The sequence below is a fragment of the Schistocerca nitens genome, chromosome 10 (genome assembly GCF_023898315.1).
Source record: "Schistocerca nitens isolate TAMUIC-IGC-003100 chromosome 10, iqSchNite1.1, whole genome shotgun sequence".
Taxonomy (NCBI): domain Eukaryota; kingdom Metazoa; phylum Arthropoda; class Insecta; order Orthoptera; family Acrididae; genus Schistocerca; species Schistocerca nitens.
In genome coordinates this window covers 218,621,081-218,645,681 of record NC_064623.1, presented here as the reverse complement: position 1 = coordinate 218,645,681, position 24,601 = coordinate 218,621,081, and the positions used below count along the sequence as shown (strand labels likewise).

At 39.6% G+C, this 24,601-nt stretch overlaps 2 protein-coding genes across 3 annotated transcripts in view; both read left to right on the top strand.

Annotated features, from left to right (window-relative positions):
* The first annotated feature begins 2,799 nt into the window (after positions 1–2,799).
* LOC126209785 (zinc finger E-box-binding homeobox 2-like) overlaps positions 2,800–24,601 on the top strand; it is a 56,771-nt gene continuing 34,969 nt past the window's right edge. For both annotated transcript variants that reach the window (XM_049938925.1, XM_049938924.1), the window contains exons 1-2: positions 2,800–4,293; positions 18,191–18,360. In XM_049938925.1, coding sequence (XP_049794882.1) covers positions 2,909–4,207 — 1,299 coding nt within the window. In that variant the 5' untranslated portion in view covers positions 2,800–2,908 and the 3' untranslated portion in view covers positions 4,208–4,293; positions 18,191–18,360. The remainder of the gene's footprint in view (positions 4,294–18,190; positions 18,361–24,601) is intronic.
* Positions 18,462–19,748, top strand: LOC126210016 (zinc finger and BTB domain-containing protein 37-like). Its single transcript, XM_049939121.1, has one exon. It carries the CDS (start codon positions 18,462–18,464, stop codon positions 19,746–19,748), a length of 1,287 nt encoding a protein of 428 aa, XP_049795078.1.

The following is a 24,601-nucleotide window of genomic DNA, read 5'->3' as shown; positions in this document are numbered from 1 at the left end:
AAGTAAGTGGGCAGAAGTGCATAAAAAAACATTCCAATTTCTATGTCAGAAGAAAGACAATATAAGGTGGGTTTGGTTTAATTGTTAAATTTTCATGTAACTCTAGTTTTCTACTGTGCGTCTTTACTTATATCCTCAGTTTACTTATTTACTTAGAGAAATCATAAATATAAATAAATAAACCTGGTCATGTAACTGTTCTTTGAAAGGCTATTTATTTCACTTTCCCCACTTGAAAATTAAAATTCTGTCAAAAGCAGGAAATATATTGATGATGACCAGTACATCACTGAATTTGTCTCTTTTAAGTTAACACTGCCAGGAACAGGTCTAGCACTGTATTTGAAAAAAATGAATTTAATGTAAATATATGTATGATTACCAATAGTGTAACAAGATAGTACAGATTGTACTATCCCGTGAACCATACGCTACTGGATAAGGAAAGGGAGGTAATGCAGTGGCACGTAAAGTGCCCTCCGCCACACACTGTTGGGTGGCTTGCAGAGTATAAATGTAGATGTAGATGTAGACGTAGATTGTTTAAAAGGAACTTTCCTTTTTTAATTATTTCATGAAAACAGAGTTATTTGATGTTAACACCTCAGCCTGTCTGTTGTAAAATTGAACAGATTCTACGAAGATAATTATTTCCTAAACTAATAACAAGAATGTTGCAGTTATAGTACAGAAATGTATAGATTATTTACAGAGATGGCTATTGAAGAGTGTTCTGTTTCATTTTGTATTCCTTTGAATTCGTGATTTTTCTACCTTGTGCCTACATGCAATTTGTCAGTGGCTTTTGCTCCAGAATACATAACTCCCTATGAATCCTAGACAGTGATACATGGAGTAAGTGAATATTCTTGTAAAATATTTTTTTTAGTACTTATATGTTTCTCTACTTTCCTTCAAATCGATTATTATTAGTTGTTAATGCCATCAAAAAGAAAGTAGACAGGACTGTCATTGTAAAAATAGTCATCTCCTGAGAAGTAGCACCATTGCAGTGTTGCAGTTCTGACTATCCAAAGTAATCTTGTTCATAATTTCTGTAATCGTGATCTCTCCATTAGTTGCATGGATTGCACTAGCATAAAACTTCAAATTATGGGTAAAAATACCACATTTCTTTCTAAATTAGGTCACGTATTCTTAAATGCAAGTTTTCTTTTTGGTTTTGCTGTCAGATCGTATTGTACAAATCCCACAGTGTTTCATCATTACAACTGTTTCACATCTTCAGGTGGTGGTAGCTGCTGTTTTCGCTGCTATAAGGTGCACCTTGTAGCTGTGCAAACAGCAGCTACCACCACTTGAAGATGTCAAACAGTTGTATCAATGAAATATTGTGGGATTTGTACAGTATGATCTAATGGCAAACCTGAGAACAATATTTGCAACGGATCCATTGAGAAAGCTTGAACAGTCACATACTCTTTAACTATTGGTAGCTTAAGAAAAAGTACTGTCATTTCTTGTTTGGGCATGTTCTTACTTATTGTGGCACTATGTAATAACATTGACACTGATACAGAACGATATCAAATTGAATACATATGATGACGTTATGTATGCATGACTTTCTGGTGTGTGATGTCATTACACTGGACAATGGCTCCAAACTGGAAACTGCAAAAGTGAACATAATAAACGTAATTATAGTCAGATGGCAAAAGGTTCTCATGAAGAAAAGCACTTCTGTTGGTGAACTGTCAGTTGAATTTTGAGCCTTGTTCATCTTTGCAGGATTTGCAGTGGATGACTAAGAAAACTGATTAAACTTCATCACACATTCACATTTGTGCCTGTCATTTGGGCACAAGAAATGAACCCACTATGATATCCCATGTCACCCTCCATCATACCTTCCCTCCTAACCTCTCTCTTCTCCCTTCTCCCATACCCACTCTAGCACTTCCATTTGTCCCCCATACCCTCCCTCTCTACCCCCCACACCCTCCCTCCTGACCCTTGCCTCCATCTGTGTGTGTGTGTGTGTGTGTGTGTGTGTGTGTGTTTCTTTTCTTGTCCAGATGAGCAGTAATCTGTCCCTAATGGCTATACTGATATCAAGACATTAAACTCCACTCTTCTTTTTCTCTGCAGTGTATATATTTTTCAAAATGAAAAAGTTTTGTCGTTCCCACTACTCATTATTCAGTGGTTTGCGTTAGATGACAGCATGATTTCCTTCGTAAGCCAACATCAAGCAGTTCCCCAAATAAAAATTGGGCCAGATGAAGTCTCTGTTATGATACAGTAATATTTAAATACTTTCTATTGGACCTGTGTGATGTAGAACATAGTTACTGAGATACTGCATATTGCTAACCAGACATAGCAGTTAGCCTTCATACATGTTAGAAGCCAGAAAGATAGGGTTGTGAAACACACATTTTCAGGTGAATCATATTTCTAATAAGTATTACCTCACTAAGCAAACAGGTCATAGTGTGCACTATTTGATGCACTACTTTTGACATACCAGATAAAGTTTTGTGTTAGTATTAACACACCATTTATCATACACTAACATTGATTGTAAGTGATTAATAATTCTAAAATATATTCATGTATTTGATTTGTGCTAGTTTAGGGCAGTTGGTTAACATTTGATTGTTTGCACACTAGGTCAGCAAAATGACAGCCTCAGGAAGGACCAGTTGCCCTGCAACCTGATGGACTGTTGTACATTGTAACTGTTATGAAGCTGCTGAATTCTGGAGTAAAAAATTGGGCTGAACACAACATTAATCAGTACTTGAAGCAAATTGTGAGCAGATTTAAGCTTTGTGTAAAGTATGGATGTGTTAAATTACACAGAGGAGAGAACTAAATTAAAAATATTGTAATTTTGTTGAGTAAGGGACCCCTGCTTGGACCTAATTTTCTTATAAAAAGAATGGAGCAGGACTGTAATGTTAACCTGAAGTGGGACGCCCACCAGACCACATTAAAATCTGTTTTTGACAACCTTTTAGACACTGAGAGTTTAGCTGACTGTACTGTTGGTGCTGAGGGCCAGCACTTAAAAGCACACAAAATAATGCTTTCAGCTTGTAGTCGATATTTTGAGGTGTTATTCAGTCAGCACTATGGACAGCACACTGTTATCTTATTACCTGGGGTGCAATTCCATATCTTAAAGGCACTGGTCGAATTCATGTACCGTGGTGAAGTACTCGTACCACAAGACGAAATTGATGCTTTACTACAGCTAGCCAATTTCTTGCAAGTGAAAGGATTATCGTATGACGACAATACAGTGTCAGAGAAGAAACAGGATTACAGGAGGAGGAACACATCAGCCACGTACTCTGAATGCACACCTTCTCGTGAACACACACCTTCTCAGTGTCACGTCTCCCCTGAGAGCTACAAACAGTGTGCCTCTCCAGAATTATTAGAAGTATGTGGCAGCAGCTCTCAGTCAGAATGTTTGCAGAAACAGAATTATACAAAAGTGACTCCCATTTCAACACCTGCTCGGATGCGCAAGAAAAGCAATTGGAATTCATCGAGGGAAGAACCGCCGGCCCATCAAGATCTAGTACCTCCGTCGCACACTGCATCCCATAATTTTCCACTTCAGAGATCAGAGCTATCAGATAAAAGTAACTCAGCTCGTAGTATGTTTCCAGATACAGTAGTCGGCCCATCTCTGACAAGCCAGTTGCCTGTTCTAAGTGAAGGAAACTTCAGTGAATTGATGCTATCAAAAGAAGAATTAACTACAGCGAAACCTTCGAATTCAGTGACAAGAACACCATTGTGTCCAACAGTGAGTGAAGACAATAGCATTTTAGAAGCATTTGCAGAACCAAAGCAAGAGAATTGTGATTCAAATGAAGACTGTGGGGATGATGTCATTCTAGACAGTGATGATACCCAGCATCAGAATATCAGTGATGATGTCAGTGGGGTAACTGAGAGTTCTTTCTGTGATGAAGATTCCTTTCCTCAGCAAATGTGGTTTCAACAGATGGAAAGGACTGACAAGGCACCCACAGAACATACTCCTGCCTCAAACAATCGATTCAAGTGCCAGTCTTGTAATAGGTCTTATCGACATCACAGAGATTTGGTAAGACATTTGAAATATGAATGTGGGAAAGAACCTCAGTTTCAGTGCCCTCATTGCTTAGTTCGATTTACACACAAACACACATTAAAAGTGCACATGGGTAGACATCAATATTAACTGAAGAGCAGTTTGCAGACTTATCTGTTGAGTTCTGTGATGTGTGCCAGGTATTGCTGCAGGGATGAATCAACAATTGGAAGAACGTAAGAATTCTTATCTTTAGAATTTTCAGTGACTGGATACTTAATTAGTCAAAGCTTTTACTGGACTGGAAAAATAATCAAATCTGTCTTGTGTATAAATGAGCATAATTTTTTGTATTTGTTTTTAATAATTCACGGACAGTTTAGAAACTAGTAACTCATTTCCCTTGCCCCCTATGATTTCCGTATGTGGGATTATGGGTGTAACATGATTAATGACTTCTCAGTACAAAAAATCATATGAAAATGATTGCACAAATCTTTAGTTTTTTCAAGAAAGTGCTGTATTTAAGTTTGTTTCCAAAACTTTCAGAATTTATACAGAGTTATTTTGTATTTGCATATATGAGTACTATGACTTCAGTTTAATTGAGACTATTACCTATTAGTATAAGGAACTGAAAACATTGGTTTTTCTGCAAATACCATTAATTTTTTGTTATGGCCGGCCGAAGTGGCCGTGCGGTTAAAGGCGCTGCAGTCTGGAACCGCAAGACCGCTACGGTCGCAGGTTCGAATCCTGCCTCGGGCATGGATGTTTGTGATGTCCTTAGGTTAGTTAGGTTTAACTAGTTCTAAGTTCTAGGGGACTAATGACCTCAGAAGTTGAGTCCCATAGTGCTCAGAGCCATTTTTTTTGTTATGTTTACATCATCTTCTTCCTATCCTTACCCTTATACCAACAGTCAAATATCATCAGAATATTGTAATCAGTCACCCAACAACCCCAAAGCTATGCGTTCAACACTAATATTGGACATGCAGTTTTTACAAGCCATCCTCACTACGAGTACTGCTTTGTGTGTGTGTGTGTGTGTGTGTGTGTGTGTGTGTGTGTGTGTGTGTGTGTGTGTGTGTGTGTGTGTGTGCGTGCGTGCATGTGTGTCGGCACATGCACGCACGCACACGCGTCGGTCACCACTGCAGTATTTTTTTTCTCAAAATTACAACTCAGTGGGTTAATGGGCTAATCGGTAAGTGCCAGACTATGAATCCGAAAGTCAGGGATTTGATCCTCAATTGGACCAAGGATGTTTGTCACCTATTGCTTATTTCACCTGTGTGAGTGCTACATTCTATGTCTATGTGATTACTCTGCTATTCACAATAAAGTGCTTGGCAGAGGGTTCAATGAACCACCTTCAAGCTGTCTCTCTACCGTTCCACTCTCAAACGGTGCGTGGGAAAAATGAGCACTTAAATTTTTCTGTGGGAGCCCTGATATCTCTTATTTTATCATGATGATCATTTCTCCATATGTAGGTGGTTGCCCACAGAATGTTTTTGCAATCGGAGAAGAAAACTGATGATTGAAATTTTATGAGAAGATCCCGTTGCACCGAAAAATGCCTTTGTTTTAATAATTGCCACACCAATTCAGGTATCATGTCTGTGGAACTATCTCCCCTATTTTGCGATAGTACAAAATGAGCCGCCCTTCTCTGAACTTTTTCGATGTCATCCATCAGTCCCACCTGATGCGGATCCCACACCACACAGCAATACTCCAGAATAGGGCGCAGAAGCATGGTGTAAGCAGTCTCTTTAGTAGAGCTGCTGCACCTTGTAAGTGTTCTGCCAATGAATCGCAGTCTTTAGTTTGCTCTACCCACAACATTATCTATGTGATTGTTCCAATGTACCTTATTTGTAATTGTAATCCCTAGTTGAATTTACAGCCTTCAGATTTGTGTGACTTATCACATAACCAAAATTTAGCGGATTTCTTTTAGTAGTTATGTGAATAACTTCACACCTTTCTTCATTCAGGGTCAATTGCCACTTTTTGCACTATACAGATATCTTATCTAAATCATTTTGCAATTTGTTTTGGTCATCGATGACTTTACAAGAGACCAAATGACAGCATTATGTGCAAAAAATCTAAGAGGGCTACTCAGATTGTCTCCTATGTTGTTAATATAGATCAGGAACAATAGAGGGCCTGTAACACTTCCTTGGCGAATGCCGGATATTACTTCTGATTTACTTGATGACTTTCCATCTATTACTACGAACTGACAGGAAATCACGAATCCAGTCGCACAACTGAGGCGATATTCCATAGGCACACAGTTTGTTTAAAAGACACTTGTGAGGAATGGTGTTGAAAACCTTCTTGAAATCTAAAACTATGGAATCAATTTGACATCCCCTGTCGATAGAACTCATTACTTCATGAATATAAATTGAGCTAGTTGTGTTTCACAAGAACAACTGAATGCATGCTCACTATATGTCACTAAATCATTTTCTTCGAGGTAATTCACAATTTTGAACACAGTATATGTTCCAAAATCCTACTGCAAATCAATGTTAGTGGTGTGGGCCTGTAATTCAGTGGATTACTGCTGTTTCCCTTTTTGGGTATTGGTGTGACTTGTGCAATTTTCCAGTCTTTTGGCACAGAACTTTCTGTGTGCGAGTGGTTTTATATAATTGCTAAATATGGAGGTATTGTATCAGCATACTCTGAAAGGAACCTGACTGGTATACAATGTGGACCAGAGAACTGGACTTTATTAAGTGATTTAAGCTGCTTTGCTACACCGAGGATATGTACTTCGCATCTTGACAGTTGTTCTTGATTGGAATTCAGGAATGTTTACTTAATTTTCTTTGGTGACGAAGCTTCAGAAAACCGTGTTTAATAACTCTGCTTTAGAGGCACTGTCATCAGTGACTTCACTGTTGTTATCGTGCAGTGAAGCTATTGATTGCGTCTTGCCACTGGTGTGCTTCTTGTATATCCAGAATCTCTTTGGATTTTCTGCCAGATTCTGAGACAGAGTTTTGTTGTGGAATTATTAAAAGCATCTTGCATTGAAGTACGTGCTGTATTTCAAACTTCTGCAAAACTTTGCCAATCTTGGGGATATTGGGTTCTTTTAAATTTGGCATGCTTTGTTCATTATTTCTGCAACAGTGATCTGACACATTTTGTATAATGTGGCATATCAGTACTATAACTTATTAATTTATGTGGTATCTATCTCTCAATTGCTGTTGATACTATCTCTGTGAAATCATTACACATCTTTTCTACACTTTTGTGATCAGATTGGAAGGAGTGGAGACTGTCTCTTAAAAAGGTGTTAATAACATTTTTATCAGTTTTTTAAATAAATATATTTTGTGTTTCTTTTTGATGATTGTAGGTGTTACGATACACAGTCTAGCAGCAACTGCCTTCTTGTGAAAAATGCACACACACACACACACACACACACACACACACACACAAAAGCTCTGCTGATGGTATCAACAGGATACAGTGTATTTGGGGGGGGGGGGGGGCTCCTCAAATGACATAATGAGGCAGAGAACATGCCTTTCCAGGCCTCCTAGCAAGGAAAAATACCTGGCAGTATCAGTGGTAGATCGTGGGTCCCCTGCAGAGCCGTCAGATGTGCTGCTCATTCTGCTACAGAGACAGGAACTTTAGATATGTCTGGCACTTTGGGAACTATTTTGCTGTTCTAAATGACCTCAACTGCAACATTTTGCAGAAAATCCATACACATTTTTCTGTATAATGACAGGTTTGCAATTTAGTAATGGCATACAGAATAGACTTTCTTTATCTTTTTTGTGCAACAGCAGCTACAGATTCGGTCCTGTGGCATGAAGAATATGGGAATTTGGTTTTTGTTACTTCCACTTAAAATGAATAATTTTTAGCCCCCTTTGTTACTCTGAAATCAGCATTATAATAACTGTGAATATTTATTTATTTTCTAATCATTATCTGAAATACATAATTGAATCACTTAGGTAATGTTATAGTACTACTCACCATATAGTGGAGATGCTGAGTCACAATAGGCACAACAAAAAGATCCACACAATTAAAGCTTTCGGCCATTAAGGCCTTTGTCAGCAGTAGACACACACACACACACACACACACACACACACACACACACACACACACACACGTGCACGCGCATGCACAATCACATAAACGCAACTTGCACACACGTCTGCAGTCTCAGAGAGATGAAACCACACTGCGAACAGCAGCACCAGTGCATGATGGGAGTGGCGAATGGGTGGGGGTGAGGAGGAGGCTGGGGGGGGGGGGAGGGATAGTATGGTGGAAGTGGTGGACAGTGAAGCGTTGCAGTTTAGACGGAGGGCAGGAGAGAAAGTGCAGAGGCAAGAGGGGGTAAGTAGCAGAAAGAAGAGAAATAAAAAGCAGTTAAAAGACTGGGTGTGGTGGTGAAATGGCGGCTGTGTAGTGCTGGAATGGGAACAGGGAGGGGGCTGGATGGGTGAGGACAGTGACTAACAAAGGTTGAGGCCAGGAGGGTTACGGGAATGTAGGATGTACTGTAGGAAAAGTTCCCACCTGCGCAATTCAGAAAAACTGGTGTTGGTGGGAAGGATCCATATGGCACAGGCTGTAAAGCAGTAATTGAGATGAGGAATATCATGTTTGGCAGCGTGTTCAGTAACAGGGTGGTCCACTTGTTTTTTGGCCACAGTTTGTCGGTGGCCATTCACACGGACAGACAGCTTGTTTGTTGTCATGCCTACATAGAATGCAGCACAGAGGTTGCAGCTTAGCTTCTGAATCACATGAATGGTTTCACAGGTAGCCCTGCCTTTCACGGGATAGGTGATGTTAGCGACTGGACTGGAGTAGGTGGTGGTAGGTGGATGTATGGGACAGGTATTGCATCTAGGTCTGTTACAGGATTGTGAGCCATGAGGTAAGGAATTGGGAGCAGGTGTTGTGTAAGGATGGACGAGTATATTGTGTAGATTCGGTGGACGGTGGAATACCATGGTAGGAGGGGTGGGAAGGACAGTGGGCAGGACATTTCTCATTTCAGGGCACAATGAGAGGTATCTAAACCCTGGCAAAAATAATGTAATTCAGTTGCTCCAGTTCCGCATGGTACTGAGTTACGAGGGCAATGCTCCTCTGTGGCCGGACTGTGGGACTTTGGGAGGTGGTGGGAGACTGGAAAGATAAGGCACAGGAGATTTGTTTTTGTACAAGGATGGGAGGATAGTTACAGTCAGTGAAGGCTTCAGTGAGACCCTCGGTATATTTTGAGAGGGACTGCTCGTCACTGCAGATGCGACGACCTTGGTTGGCTAGGCTGTAAGGAAGGGACTTTTTGGTATGGAATGGGTGGCAGCTGTCGAAGTGGAGGTATTGCTGGTGGTTAGTAGGTTTGATATGGATGGAGGTACTGATGTAGTCATCTCTGAGGTGAGGTCAACATCTAGGAAGGTGGCTTGTTGGGTTGAGTAGGACCAGGTGAAGCAAATGGGGGAGAAGTTGTTGAAGTTCTGGAGGAATGTGAATAAGGTGTCCTGACCTTCAATCCAGATAGCAAAGATGTCATCAATGAATCTGAACCAGGTGAGGGGTTTAGGATTCTGGGTTTTTAGGAAGGATTCCTCTAGATGGCCCATGATTAGGTTAGCATAGGATGGTGCCATGTGGGTGCCCATAGCCGTACTGTGGATTTGTTTGTAGGTATTGCCTTCAAAGGAGAAGTAATTTTTTGTGGGTGAGGATATAGTTGGTCATGGAGACTAGGAAGGAGGCTGTTGGTTTGGAATCCATAGGGCATCTGGAATGGTAGTGTTCGATAGCAGTAAGGCCAAGGGCATTAGGAATGTTAGCGTACAGGGAGGTGACATCAATAGTAATGGGCAGGGCACCATGTGGTAAAGGGACAGGAACTGTGGAAAGACCAGCCATTGTGGCTGAGCGGTTATAGGCGCTTTAGTCTGGAACTGTGCGACTGCTACGGTCACAGGTTCGAATCCTGCCTCGGGCATGGGTGTGTGTGATGTCCTTAGGTTATTTAGATTTAAGTAGTTCTATGTTCTAGGGGACTGATGACCTCAGATCTTAAGTCCCATAGTGCTCAGAGCCATCTTTTTTTAAAAAAAAAAAAAAAACTGTGGAGAGTCGGTTGAGGAAAGGGTTGGTATCTTTTATATAGGAGGATAGGTTCCGGGTAATAGGTTGAAGGTGTTGGTCAACGAGAGCAGAGATTCTCCCAGTAGGGGCACAGTAACCGGCCGCAGTGGGGTGTCCTGGGTGGTTGGGTTTATGGACTTTAGGAAGCATGTGATTTACAAGCTAAGCTGCAGCCTCTGTGCTGCATTCTATGTAGGCATGACAACCAACAAGCTGTCTGTCCGTGTGAACGGCCACCGACAAACTGTGGCTGAACTGTTGCTGAACACGCTGTCAAACATGATATCCCTCATCTCAATGACTGCCTCACAGTATGTGCCATATGGATCCTTCCACCGACACCAGCTTTTCTGAATTGCGCGGGTGGGAACTTTCCCTGCAATACATCGTATGTTCCCATAACCGTCCTGGCCTCAACCTTTGTTAGTCACTGTCCTCACCCATCCAGCCCCCTCCCTGTTCCCATTCCAGCACTACACAGCCGCCATTTCACCATCAAACCCAGTCTTTTAACTTTTTTTTATTTCTCTCCTTTCTGCTACTTACCCCCTCTTGCCTCTGCACTTTCTCTCCTGCCTTCCATCTAAACTGCAACGCTTCACTGTCCACCACTTCCACCATACTATCCCTCCCCCTCCCCCCCCCCCCCAGCCTCCTCCTTACCCCCACCCATTCGCCACTCCCATCATGCACTGGTGCTGCTGTTCACAGTGTGGTTTCAGCTCTCTGAGACTGCAGACGTGTGTGCAAGTTACGTTTACGTGATTGTGCTTGCGCGCGCACGTATATGTGTGTGTGTGTGTGTGTCTACTGCTGACAAAGGCCTTAATGGCTGAAAGCTTTAATTGTGTGAATCTTTTTGTTGTGCCTATCGCGACTTAGTATCTCTGCTTTATGGTGAGAAGCAATTTTCCTTCTCTGGTATTGTTACATTCCTTCCTGGATCTTCCATTGTTAGGTAATGTTATGTTTTTTATGACAAAGGAAATAAAAATTTATAAGTATTAGTACTAGTTATACTTCTTGTTCCACTTAGTAAATATATGCAGATCTATTCATTCTTCCTTATCTTTTGTAGTGTTTTTGACAATAATCCATGATGCATTAAGGCCCCCCCCCCCTCTCTCTCTCTCTCTCTCTCTCTCTCTCTCTCTCTCTCTCTCTCTCTCTCTCTCTCTTTCCTTTTTTTTCCCTCCTTCAGTTAGCCTGCATTATCATCTCCAGAAAGTTGATAAATGGGGTAGATGGATTCTTCTCTTCTATGTGCATATTGTGAACAAAAATCAACTGACATCAATTTCTACGTCTACATATATACTCCGCTTGCCACCAAGCGTTGTGTGGCGGAGGGTACAATTTGCGCCAAAGTGATATTTCCCCTCTTCTGCTCCACTAGTAAATCGTGCGAGGGAAAAACAACTGTCTGAACGCCTCAGTACGAGCTCTTATTTCCCTTATGTTTGAATGGTGATCATGGTGCGATTTGAAAGTTGGTGGTAATAATATATGCTCTACATCCTCGGTGAAGATCGGATTTTGGAATTTAGTGAGCAGCCCCTTCTGTTTAGCGTGCCGCCTATCTGCAAATGTGTCCCACTTCAAACTTTCTGTGAGATTTGTAACTCTATCGCGATGGCTAAATGTACTAGTCACGAATGTTGCCGCTTTTCCTTGGACCTTCTCAATATCTTGAATCAGACCCAACTGGTAAGGGTCCCACATAGACGAACAATACTCCAAGACTGGATGAACTAACGTACTGTAAGCCATTTCCTTTGTGGAAGGACTGCATTGCTTCAGGCTTCTACCAGTAAACTGCAATCTAGAGTTTGCTTTACCTGTTACTTTGTGTAATCTGATCATTCCATATGAGATCATTTCAAATAGCCACACCCAGATACTTGACGGACATTACCACTTCCAAAGACTGGGCATTTATTTTGTACTTGTACATTAATGGGGATTTTTGCCTTGTTATACGCAGTAGGTTACACTTACTAATATTGAGAGATAACTGCCAGTCATTACACCATTCATTTATTTTCTGCAAATCCTCATTGATTTGTTCACAACTTTAGTGTGATACTACTTTCCTGTAGACTACAGCATCATCTGCAAACAGTCTAAGGTTACTGTCAATACCATCAACCAGATCACTTATGTAAATCGTAAAAAGCAGAGGACCTATTATGTTGCCCTGGGGCACACCTGAAGTTACACTTGTTTCTGTTGAAGTCGCCCCATTCAGGACGACGTACTGCTCCCTGTCTGTTAGAAAACTTTCTATCCAACCACATATGTCATCGGATAGACCGTAAGCGCGCACTTTTTGTAGCAAGCGACAGTGCTGAACTGATGCGAATGCCTTTCGAAAGTCGAGAAATATGGCATCAACCTTGGAGCCGGTATCTAGAGCCTGTTGTATATCATGCACAAAGAGGTCCAGCTGTGTCTCGCATGACCGCTGTTTCCTAAATCCGTGCTGGTTTCTGCAGATGAGCTTCTCAGAGTCTAGAAAGGTCATTATGTCTGAACACAAAATATGTTCCGTGATTCTACAACAAATCAATGTCAGTGAAATTGGCTGGTAATTGTGTGCATCCGATTTTCTACTCTTTTTATAGATTGCTATGACCTGGGCCTTCTTCCAGTCCCGTGGAACATTCCGCTGTTCCAATTATCTCTGATAGATGATGGATAAGAATGGTGCTATATTTATAGCATAGTCAACATAAAATCTTACGGGGATACTGTCTGGGCCAGATGCCTTCCTGGCATCTAAGGATCTTAAATGTTTTACAATCCTAGATAAACTAAACACTATGTCAGCAGTCCTTTACCATAAATGATTTTTTGAAAGCTAGGTTTAGTATTTCGGCCTTCTGTTTATCATCATCAGTTACATTTCCCGTACTGTCAGCAAGAGAAGGTATTGAATTATTTGTAGTGTTCATAGATTTTATGCACGACCAAAATTTTTTGGGGTTATTTTTAGAATCTGCAGATAAAATATTGCTTTCAAATTCATTAAAATAATCTCTCATTGTCCTTCTGACAGCTGCTTTCATTTCGTATAATTTCTGTTCGTCAGCAGGGCAGTGACTACGTTTAAAACAACTGTGCAAAATTCTCTGCTTTCTCAGCAACTTCCTAATATGTTTGTTACACCAAGGTGGATCCTTTCCTTCCCCTATACTTTTGCTAGGCACATACTTCTCTAGCACATGGTGGACAACACCTTTAAATTCTGACCAAAGGTGCTCAATATCTTTGTGTCCCGCATTGAATGCTTGGAGCTGACTATGAAGATATTCGTTAATGACACTTTTGTTTGCTTTCCCAAACAAGAAAACTCAGTGCTGTTTTTTTTGCAACTTCCACTGACATAAGCCACAACGACATTATGGTTGTTAATACCTTCTTCTAGATTAACTTCCTCAAAAAGATCAGGTCTGTTTGTTGCCAAGATATCTAATATGTTCCCTTATTGAGTTGGTTTTCTAACCAATTGCTCAAGGTTGTATGTTGAGAGTGCTCCTAGAGTAACTTCACACGAATCTTTGCTTCTGCCCCTTGTGATAAACGCGTTATTTTCCCAGTCAATGGATGCTAGATTAAAGTCTCCACCTATAACTAATGGGTAATTTGGATATTTACTTCCTATGCATTTCTATTTGGCACAAAGGCAGGTTTTATTTTCCACTTTTCTTTGAAGCATGTTTGCTAGTTGCTAGGTAGACTGATTTATCAAATACCAGAGCATAATGACGCATAGTAGGACACAGTTTGATTCTGACCAGGAACACAATAAATATTCATGATTTTTACTTTTAATCATGATGCAGTGGTCATTGCTTTGTGGACAAGAGCACTGTTGTGTTGACACACAAAACATCTCATTTAAAACTGTAGCCTTAATCTGGAAAAAATGTCTGTGTGAATAAGATTATTATGATAAGATACTACACATTGTTACAGAGAGCTTTGTTAAAATTTCTCTTGGTGCAAATGGAATGATTGTATAAATTATACCCATTATTAATGTGAGGCAATGAAGAATATTTATAGTGATGGATCTCAAAACATATTATGTATTTATTGTCATATTCTTTGGATTACTAATTTTATGTCTTGTGCCTGCATTCAGTTTGTTGATGGCTCATTTTCTTCTGTGTGGATCTCATGGCCTCTCTAAATTTAAAGAAGGATATTATTCCACCAGGCTGTGTTTAAAATATTGTTATTGCAATGTTAGTTTCAGGCATTACTTCTGCTCAAGTGCATTTAAAAAAAATGACAACACAGCATAGAAAAGAGGAGAGAGCTAAAACTTGAAAATCATGCTACTACATAGGATGTGGCATTAAAAAAATGAAGTAGTTACCTACAATAACACATGTCGATACATTGTCATCGTTACATTACAAAGTCACATGCCAAGCATTTTTGTGCACAACATGCTCGTCAACAACGATGACTCTTGCTCCAGAATATACAGCCCCAAACTGACTCATAGACAGTAGTACCGTGAGTTAGTGATTTTTGACAGTATAAAGTAACTGGATAGATAGAAAATCTACTCACCAAATGGCAGCTGGAGAACATACATATATAAAAAAAGGTTTTAGCTATGCAAGCTTTCAGGCCAGTGGCTCCTCCTCCGAGCAGATGGGTTTAAGGGTAAGGGAGAGGGGCGAAGGGAGAGGATTGGAGAGGTTTAGGAAAAGGGGCAGAGTTTGGAAAAGCCACCCAGAAACTTGAGTCAGGAAACACTTACTGGATGGGATGAGAAGGAATCAGTCTGTTTACCTGCAAAAGTATGTCCTGTACATGCAAAAAGATTTTATTTGATTCATTTGTTCATCCAGGGATCATCTCACAGTGGTAGAAGCTTTATCATCATAATGCAATGAAATAAATAGCTCAAAATATACATAAACACAGCATATATTAGTTTACTTTTATGAGGGCAGGACAGATGGTCGGCAGTGACCTGGATGAAGGAAAGATTGTAGGATTTCTCTGAAATGGAGAAGCACAGGAGACTTAAATTGGGATGCACAGACAGGGCAAATTCCATCCTCCTGAATGTGAGGTCAATCTCTTAACCACTGCAGTGCCTCATTTGGTTGATCACTATTGTACAATATTCTTTGATTTACACACAAGTTGTTCCAGATACTTGTAATATAAAGCACAACTTTGCACTTCATCACCGCACACACTAAGGACACTTGCTGATAACTTCTGGACTACAGACATGCTGCTATGCCCACTGCACTATGCACTAACTGCATACTCCCCATAAACATGCAACTGTACAAACCCCCCCCCCCCCCCCCCCCTGTGCATGTCTTCGTATTCACCCCTTGGTCCATGTGAAAAACTGATTCAGCACTCCTCACAATGAGTGACATGTTGAGCTGAGGAGAATGATGAGACATTAAACGAGATCTTGCTACACGATTTTCATATAATCATATTACATTGTTATCGTTTAATGTGACAGTGTTCTGTAGTTATCCTGTAACGTTACTACCCCCTACACAAAGTAATTTGTAATTGTGTAGTGTGCCTTACTTGTGAAGAATGTTTTAGCTGCATTTTTGAACGTAACTACTGTACTAATCCTTTTCATCTCTCTAGGCAATTTATTATAAAAATTTATCCCCCAACAGAAAATGCTGTATTGAATTTTTTTATTTGTTTTTTGTTGACAAATGGCTCTTATTATATGATTATATACAGAACATTTGTGAAATACTTATTAATGTTTTCCCTGATTTGCACAACAGATTGGTAGATGTATAGATGTACTCACTTGGTGCAATAAGGGTACTGAGTTTTTTTAAAATAGTTCTTTACACTGAACCCAACTTTTACCTCTAGTTACTATTCTTATGCCCATTTTTTTGTAGTTAAAATGTTGTGTTCATGTTTTGCACCTTCGATCCCCAGAAAAGAATACTGTAGCTAGGAACTGAGTGTGTGTAGGAATAGTACACCACTACCAAGACTTTGGCTCTTACAAACTAATGGTAGAACAATTACAGCATACCATGCTGATGCCATTCTTTTCACCAATATCTTTGTGTGTTCATTTCATGTTAATTGGAAATCAATACTTTTTCCTAAAAATGCTCCTCTGAACGATTTGTGTTCAGTGTTACTTTATTACATATTGCCCAAATGTAAAGGATGAAACTTCCTGGTAGATTAAAACTGTGTGCCAGACTGAGACTCAAACTCGAGACCTTCACCTTTCATGAGCAAGAGCTCTGCTATTCTGGATCCTTAATGATTTCATTTGCTTTCTGTACTAGGAGTTCTGGTATTTTATCAATGACTGTTTTGTTGCTGTCATCACATTTTTATCTATTTCTTATTCTGTCTGGAAAGTCATTGACATTTATTGGGAACAGAATCGGACCCATTGCACTACCCCAGTAGACAACTATGGTTATACAGTCCTTGTCTGATAATTGTCTAATCTACATCCCATTATTTAATTGGAAACCTGTTATTATGGAGAAGAATGTGTATGGATTTTCTGCAAAGTGAGGTGTCAGTTGAGCACTTTTAGAACATCAAAATAGTTTGCAAAGTACCAATCAGGTATAATGTGCCTGCTCCGTAGCCACGTGATCAGCAAGTCCGTCTGCTGTATGGAGGACATAGGTTCAATTACTGGCACTGCCAGGAATGTGTGAGGACTGGTAGAAAGTCCACTTTGCCTCATGATGCCAATTGAGTAGCTACTTGGATAAAAAGTAGTCACTCCAAAATCTTGAAAGCTGACAACAGCTGGGAAAATGATGTGCCTTATACTGAACACACCTCCTCTTCCTCCTCTCTTTGTCTCCCTCTGTCTGTCCACCTCATCCTCTCACCTCTAGCTGTCTCTTCCTCCTCCCCACTTTTTCTGTCTTCTGGTCTCCTCTTCCCTCTCTTTGCTCATTTCCCCCATCTCCTCTCTCTTATCATAATTTCCTCCCCCTACCTCTGGCCATGTCCTCCTCCCCTCTCTCTTTCCTTCTCCACTTCCCTTCTTCCTTTTCCACCAGCCCACTACCCCTATGCTTTCCACCTGCCTCATGCATCTTCCCCTCCTCCTCTCTCTTTGTCCATTTCCTCCTCCTCCTTGCTCTATCCATCCCTTTCTGTATTCATCTCAAGCTGTTCCCAACCATGCTATAATCAGCATTCTTAGTCTCTTCATTACAGTTTAATGGAGCAGATCAATACTACTCTCACAACATGCCTGAAATGCAGGATAGGCTACATGTCAGGACCAGAAGAACCATTTCTTGCTCCTCAAATGTAGGTTGCCCTGCAAAGCAGTTTCATTTGGCTGGCTGGTACTGTTCCCACACAACGTGTTTGTTCTGCAGGGCAGCCTGTATGCTAGTGCCTGAAAAAAATATTTTTGGGTGTATCTCTGCTCTTATTGGAGCTAGGAGAACATAAACCCCACAGTGCTGATATTCATGTTGCCTGCTGTTTCCGTACCTAATTTGGTTGAAACTGATCCAGTGGTTTGGGAAGGGACCCTGGCCATACACACGTACACTCTGCTTTATGTATATAACAAAAGATTATTAGAATAGAGCTACTTGGAAGTTGAGGAACATACATGACAATTCCCCTATGGATGACCTTGTGTTTCTCAAGCACTGATATTACTTAGCATTCTTGTTTGCTTCGGCTGTGTGATTGTTTTGTCTTTTGTTGATTGTTCTTTGCTTATTTGTCTGTGTTGACAGCTTCATTGAAGTGTGGTGGAGAAAGTTATAGTGGAGAAAGTTGTAGCAGGCAGTGTTTGGCCTGTTCATTTACTTTCAGTTCCATCAATGTATAAATATTTTTAAAACATTTACTTGCTTCTGCTTTATGTTTATGTTCCCCTTGCATTATGGCAGCATGATTAACATGTGATTGTTTGCACAATAGGTTGGCAAAATGAGAATTCCATCATCAAGCTCCTAATTCTGCAGTCTCAAGAAGCTTGTCTGCCTTAGATTAACTGCTAATTCACAGTGTGTGACAAATTGCTGGACTGCAAAATGCCTGCCTAGTTAGTCTCAAGACAACTCTTCAGTGCTGCACTCTTCTGTTCAGAGGTGATTAAATGTTGCCACACAAAAATGTTTTGACTTAAAGCATTTGTTTCCACTGAATTGAATTGTTGCACCAGATTTTTTACAGCATTACACTCTCTAGTATGGAACAAGACACAGATGTCAACCTGAGGTGGAATGACCACCAGACTACACTACTATCTGTGTTCAGCTCTCTTCTAGGTAATGGGAATCTGGTAGATTGCACAGTGAGTGCTGAAGGTCAGTATTTTAAAGCACATAGAGTGATTCTCTCAGCTTGCAGTCCATATTTTGAATTAATATTCAGTCAGCATTATGAAAAGCATCCTATTGTTATACTGCCAGATGTAAAATTTCAAATTTTGAAGGCACTGATGAAATTTATGTACTCTGGAGAAGTGAATGTACCGCAGAATAAGCTCTGTACTTTCCTCGAGATTGCTGAGACTCTACAGATTAAGGGCCTCTCATTTGCTGGTGATAGTGGATTGAAGAATGAACTCACATTCAGGAGAACGAATGAATCTGACTCTCATCGTGGACAACAAGATTTCAGAAAAAATCTGTGTGAACCAAGACATGGTTCTCAAGTAGAGCAGAAAGAAGGTGGTTGCTCACAACACACTTTAGAGGAGGCGTGTTCTAAAGACACTGATTCACATCTGCTGGCTGCTCAGAAATGTGACAGTGATAGTTCCAATTATGTCTCCCATGAGAAGCCAGGGGGAGAGATAGCTATGTCCCAAGACATTTTTGTTACTAAGCACTTCAACGTGTTCCAGTGTTCATCTCTCCCAAAAACACCTACTAAATCAGATACCTCTGTGTCTGGAATAGTATTAAACTTAGTACACAACACTTTAGGTTCCAGACAGTTGCCAGGATGTTCCAAAGAAAATATTGGAGAGCAGGGACTGTTAAGTGACAATGTGCTTTCAAATTGCTCATTTGATAAAGAACTGAGAACATCGAAACCTCGAGATATGTTTGGTGAAAGTGCTGTCGCGTGCCTTCTACCGAGAATAAAGCAGGAGGATCCAGATGACTTCAGTGCTGACAGTATAGAAGAGATAATCCTAGATGATGAAGGTGACGATGACAATTGTGATAGTGGCGATGACAACAGAACCGTTGGAGGATTAGCGAGAGTGACACCAGAAGAATCCTTTAGTGGCCAAGGATTCTGCAGTCTAGAACAATACAGGGACACATACGTTGTAGAACAGTCATCAATCTTACCTAAACGATTTAGATGTGATGCTTGCGGAAGGTCTTATCGGTACCAGAAAGGTTTGTCGAGGCACTTGAAATATGAGTGTGGGAAAGAACCACAGTTTAAGTGTCCTCAGTGTCCTGGGAGATACACTCATAAGCATCATTTAAAACTGCACATGCTAAGAAATCATTAACTTTACTAGGGTTAAACAGTTGTTAACAGAAAACTTGTGTGAATCCCTTTATGTAATCCGCATGAGTAATAGTTATTTGATATTTTTTAAATCATATCATAGGTGGTGTTGAAGCAGTTTGCTGGAGCAAACGAGTTCCACTGAATTAGTGTTGCTAATTTCCATGGTAGCTCTAATTCATGTGATGTGACTCTATGCTTTTCATCAATTTTGTATTTTGTTAACTTGGGGTTTAGGTGAGTTGTGTGTACCGTAAGCTCCACATAATTTAGCCATCGGTCCATTGGAGGTTCTGTTAAGATGAACTTCTTGGTATTTATTTCAAAGGTTTATCAGTGTTTAAGCTCATTAAATGTTTTTAGTATTCAACTTATCTCAAAATTGTATATATTTGCAGTTTCAGAAAAATTCTGCACAAATGAACAAATGACAGAAAGATTTTACTGTTTTTAGCTAGTGTGCTGTAAATTCAAGATTACATGTACACACGGTTCCCAGGATAAGCAGGAAGCATGTATGTGTAAAATTAAGAAGATAGAGAGTTTATAACAGGCGGTATGTTGTGTGAATAGGCACAGGTGACATGGGTGGAGAAAAGATGAGTTTGGTAGCTATTATTGCAAATGTTAAAGGCAGTATCTGTTGAGGTTGTTCTAAGTAACTGTTGATTCAGCGTGAAGCATTGAAAAGACAGAACCAAAATAGTATCATTCACTGGTCCAACTGCTTTGTTGTGCCACTCAAGTATTGCCCCTTGTAATCTTACCCTCCCACACATCACTATTAAAATTCTCTGTCTTTGCACAAATTTTTAAAGCTTTGAGAGGTGTAAGGTATATGAAAGAAAAACTGTTTACTTATCTTCATTATCTTGTTGTTGTTGTTGTCTCCAAGTCTTGTTGTGTGTGTGGTACATTCTTGTGGCTATAATTACGATTTAATGGGTTCCTGAAGATGAAATAACTAATGAAGATTTGCCTGTTGCTATGAATATCTTTTTATTTTATCCCATTCTTCTAAATCAGACCAACTTTACAATTTTTACTTCTATCACATCAAAAATTACATTGTTGTTGACAAGTTTAGCAAAATACATGCATTTACATCAGAGGCATGCCCACCACTATTTACATTCTCTGGTACTCACAATGTTTCAAAGAGTTTACAAAGCAAAAGAGTTTACACACTTTCTTGACACAAAAAGAATATTTACTAATTTATATCATTAATTTGTAAATGAATCCAGAATTAAATTTAATAATTAGTATTAGATTGTGCAATTAATAATTTGAATTTTAAGTATACCAGAAATTTTGTAATTTCAAAATATTTTCAAAAGAAGAGTAAATTTAACTGCATGTACAGAGTACTAACAAATTGATTTCTTCCTAAAACATAACACATTGTATACAAAATCATATGAAGTTTATTCAGTTAGAAAGCTGATATAATGTTCACCTACACAAGAATCGATAGTATATGTGGTATTGGTTGTTTCTGTAAAAAAAAATGTAATGTTAAGAGGACGGTGACCATAGTACCTTGTAGCAGTGGCACAATGCTGCTTTCAGTGTAGAGAATCCTTTCAACTGAATTACAGAGAAGGACGAGTTACCAAGTGAAGTGCAGTTTTGCAAGTGGTGCATCTAGAATCACAAAATTAATTGTGGGTATGAAATTGGATCTTGTGGTTTTGTAGCCCCGTTCTGGATAGCTATGCTGCTCATTCATGTTATGTCTTGTGAAACAACAGTATGGATGTCATGCTGTCATATAGACAGTGTACAGTGCCAGATATGCACCTGGTGGCCAAAATTGGGACTAGCTTTTTCCATTGTAAATCAGTTCCACATTAACACAATAGTATATCTGCCTAATTTCTCTGCCATATAATAATTACAGCCTGTTTTCGATCTCTGTGAGTTGCTTCATTTTAAGTACCACCCTGTACTTGTTGCTTGGATACATTTCAAATATTGCCATATATTGTCAGCATTTCACAGGTCATATTTTTAGAAAACTCATCCTGAATTTTTATTTAAAATTTGCAATTATATACTAAGCTGTCAGACTTTCTAAATAATGTATTAATGCTAGCTGCAACAAATAAGAGCTTATATTTAGCAACAGCACCCTTCTACGTGCTTTGTGCTTTACTACACTCAGTTTTTCTATAATTGTCACATTTTCATTATATATGAGAACAAAATTGCTAACAAGAATACGCAAAAACATAATACAACAGACTTGGAGCTGTAAATGTGTTGTGGCTTGCATGGTGGAACTCTGTAATTGCCAGTTGGCTCAGCGGAATGCCTGCTGAGAGCAGAATCATTAACTGTCTCTGAGGTAGGAATTTAATGTGCTTGAGGCATGAATACCCTGGCTGCATGGAGCAGTAAACTTTTCACTGCCTGCTTGATAGAACTTGGCTGTGGTGCTTGTGAGGGGCAGTGATTGCTGCATGCTTTCCTAAGGAATGAAATGTACTAATGAGCATTAGTACCCTGGCTGTACAGAATTGTCTATGTTTAACTGGTCATCAGACTGACTTCTGAGGCTGCCTGTTGCAATGACAAGGGCAAAATGTTCCTGACTTGTTCAAATAAAAATGTCAAGAATAAAAGCATAGCAATAAAAATGGAATTTTGAAGGTAGAAGGGAGATACTTGCTGAAGTAAAGCTGTGAGGATGGGTTGTGAGTTATCCCCAGATACCCCCAACTTAGAGTCCTGATGTGACACACATTTTTGATCTGCCATGAAGTTTCAAATAGGCACACATTCTGCTGCACAGTGAAAATATGTTCTGGAAAAATAGGACAGATGTAATCACCCGAAGGTTGGAGGTGATATAAACTTGTCTTCCACTTATCTCTGAGCTGATTTAAACCTAGTTAGTTTGAGACTGTGCTGCACTGCAACTCAGTGTTCCTCACATTAACAAGTAATTGACAGTGTGATGAAGTAAGTGAGTTGTGAAAGAAAAAAATTTATAAGGGCTGGTGATTAGGCCCTTGGCTTTTATATTTGTAGGCTGTTGCGTTTTTTTTTGTGAATCTCACCCTAGTAAAATGTAAGAAGACTCAACATGGTACCGTAATTTACGTTAATGAAGCAATGCTATTACAGGATTATTTGAATAGCTACTTTCCATGTTACCCATCCCTAATATAGAGCAAGATAATCATCATTCTCCAGTTTCAGTTCACTGCATCTCTTCCTGTTGCCACACACGTTTTCCTTGTGGATTTCCTTTCGTGTCAGGCTGGCTGCACCCACAGCACGATTTTAATGTCATTGTCCATAACTATTTACAAGTTTCTGTCTGTCTCTCATATGGTTTTCTAGTTCACAATTGAGGTGAAATTCCTTTCTGCCCATTTACTTTACTCTCTTTCTAGAAACAGTATGATGCCAAGAATAAGTGCAGTCATTGTCAGTAATGAAGAGAAAAGTTGTAAACACGCACAAACCTTTGCACATAGGAAGTTGTACCAATCATTTTTACTAATTTTGTGGGGCTGATGACAATATATGAGTAGAGAATTCAGTTATCCCAATGTATGCAAAAGTAAAACGATATTTTCCGATGAAAGTTCATACTGTTAAACATTTTTTAATAAACCCAGCAAGAACTGTTTAGTGAAATTCCAGTTCTGGGTTCTTCAGCTGCCATTAATCATAGAAACACTCCAGGTGTTAAAAAACTATTTTCATTACCCAGCTTGCCTGTCTCCTTAGTTTTAATTGTTCTTATTCTATTGGACTACTATGTCTATGACACTTTATTGTGGAATGTCACTTTGTACTCATTGTTTCAAAGAAACCACCATAAATATTAGTGAAATAGGGACTAGCCAGTCTCACAGTTCTCTATACACTGTAGAAAATCACAGGCCAGCACACTTATCAGAATTTTACACACGTTAACATTCTCTTGCTTTTAATTGACAGTGTAACTACAGCATCCAACAACTCCAAAAACATGATAAGTATTCTAAAATGAATGAAGTTGATTATTGTTCTGGTTGTCATTTGAAAGTTAACTGATTTTATAACTTCTCTTGCACAGTCTAAGGTTTTTTATTTCTTTTCAAGGAGATGACATTAAATCCTCAAATCTTTTTTCCTCACATTTGTCTGTGAAGAGTGAAATTAGTAATCCCTAATGTGATTAACTGCTCTGTACACTTTAGTGTAACTTGAACATTTCAATCTAAATTTGATTCCAGAGTTTTGTGAATGGAATTTTTGGCAAGATCATTCCACCACTGAACCACAGAATATTGTTTCCTAGCTGTTAACAGTCCTTTCTATCTTTACTGACACTTGCATTCTCTCTTTGACTGCTGCTGAGTTCATCTCATCCAATTCTAAATTTCACAGCAAATAAATCAGGTTTGTTTGGCACCAGATGTGACCTGAGCACCAGAGTTTCATTAAAACTCATTATACTTCTCAAATCCATCAGTGTTCGGTCCTCTCACAATTAACCTATCTCAGTTGAATACTTAGTTTGTATATAAATTGCTCAAGGGCTGACAATGTGCTGTGTCACTGGCTCTTCCACAACACAAGCCTGTGACTGTGAGCCATGGTTATGAACCTGTAAATGTCCTAAATTCCCTACTTCAGAATGAGCTCTAAACCCTGTCACAGTCATGTTTCCATCGATAAGAATATCTCAACAATGCCATCCAAATGTTCCAGTGGAAGCAATGGTGCTCTTTCCTCCATCACAGACACTGATGCGATCTCAGGCCGAATGATGCCACAGTGATTTAGGCCTACCTTTAATAGACCATTTATTGCTTGTAAAAAGCTGTCACAACATCGATCATGACACTCGGA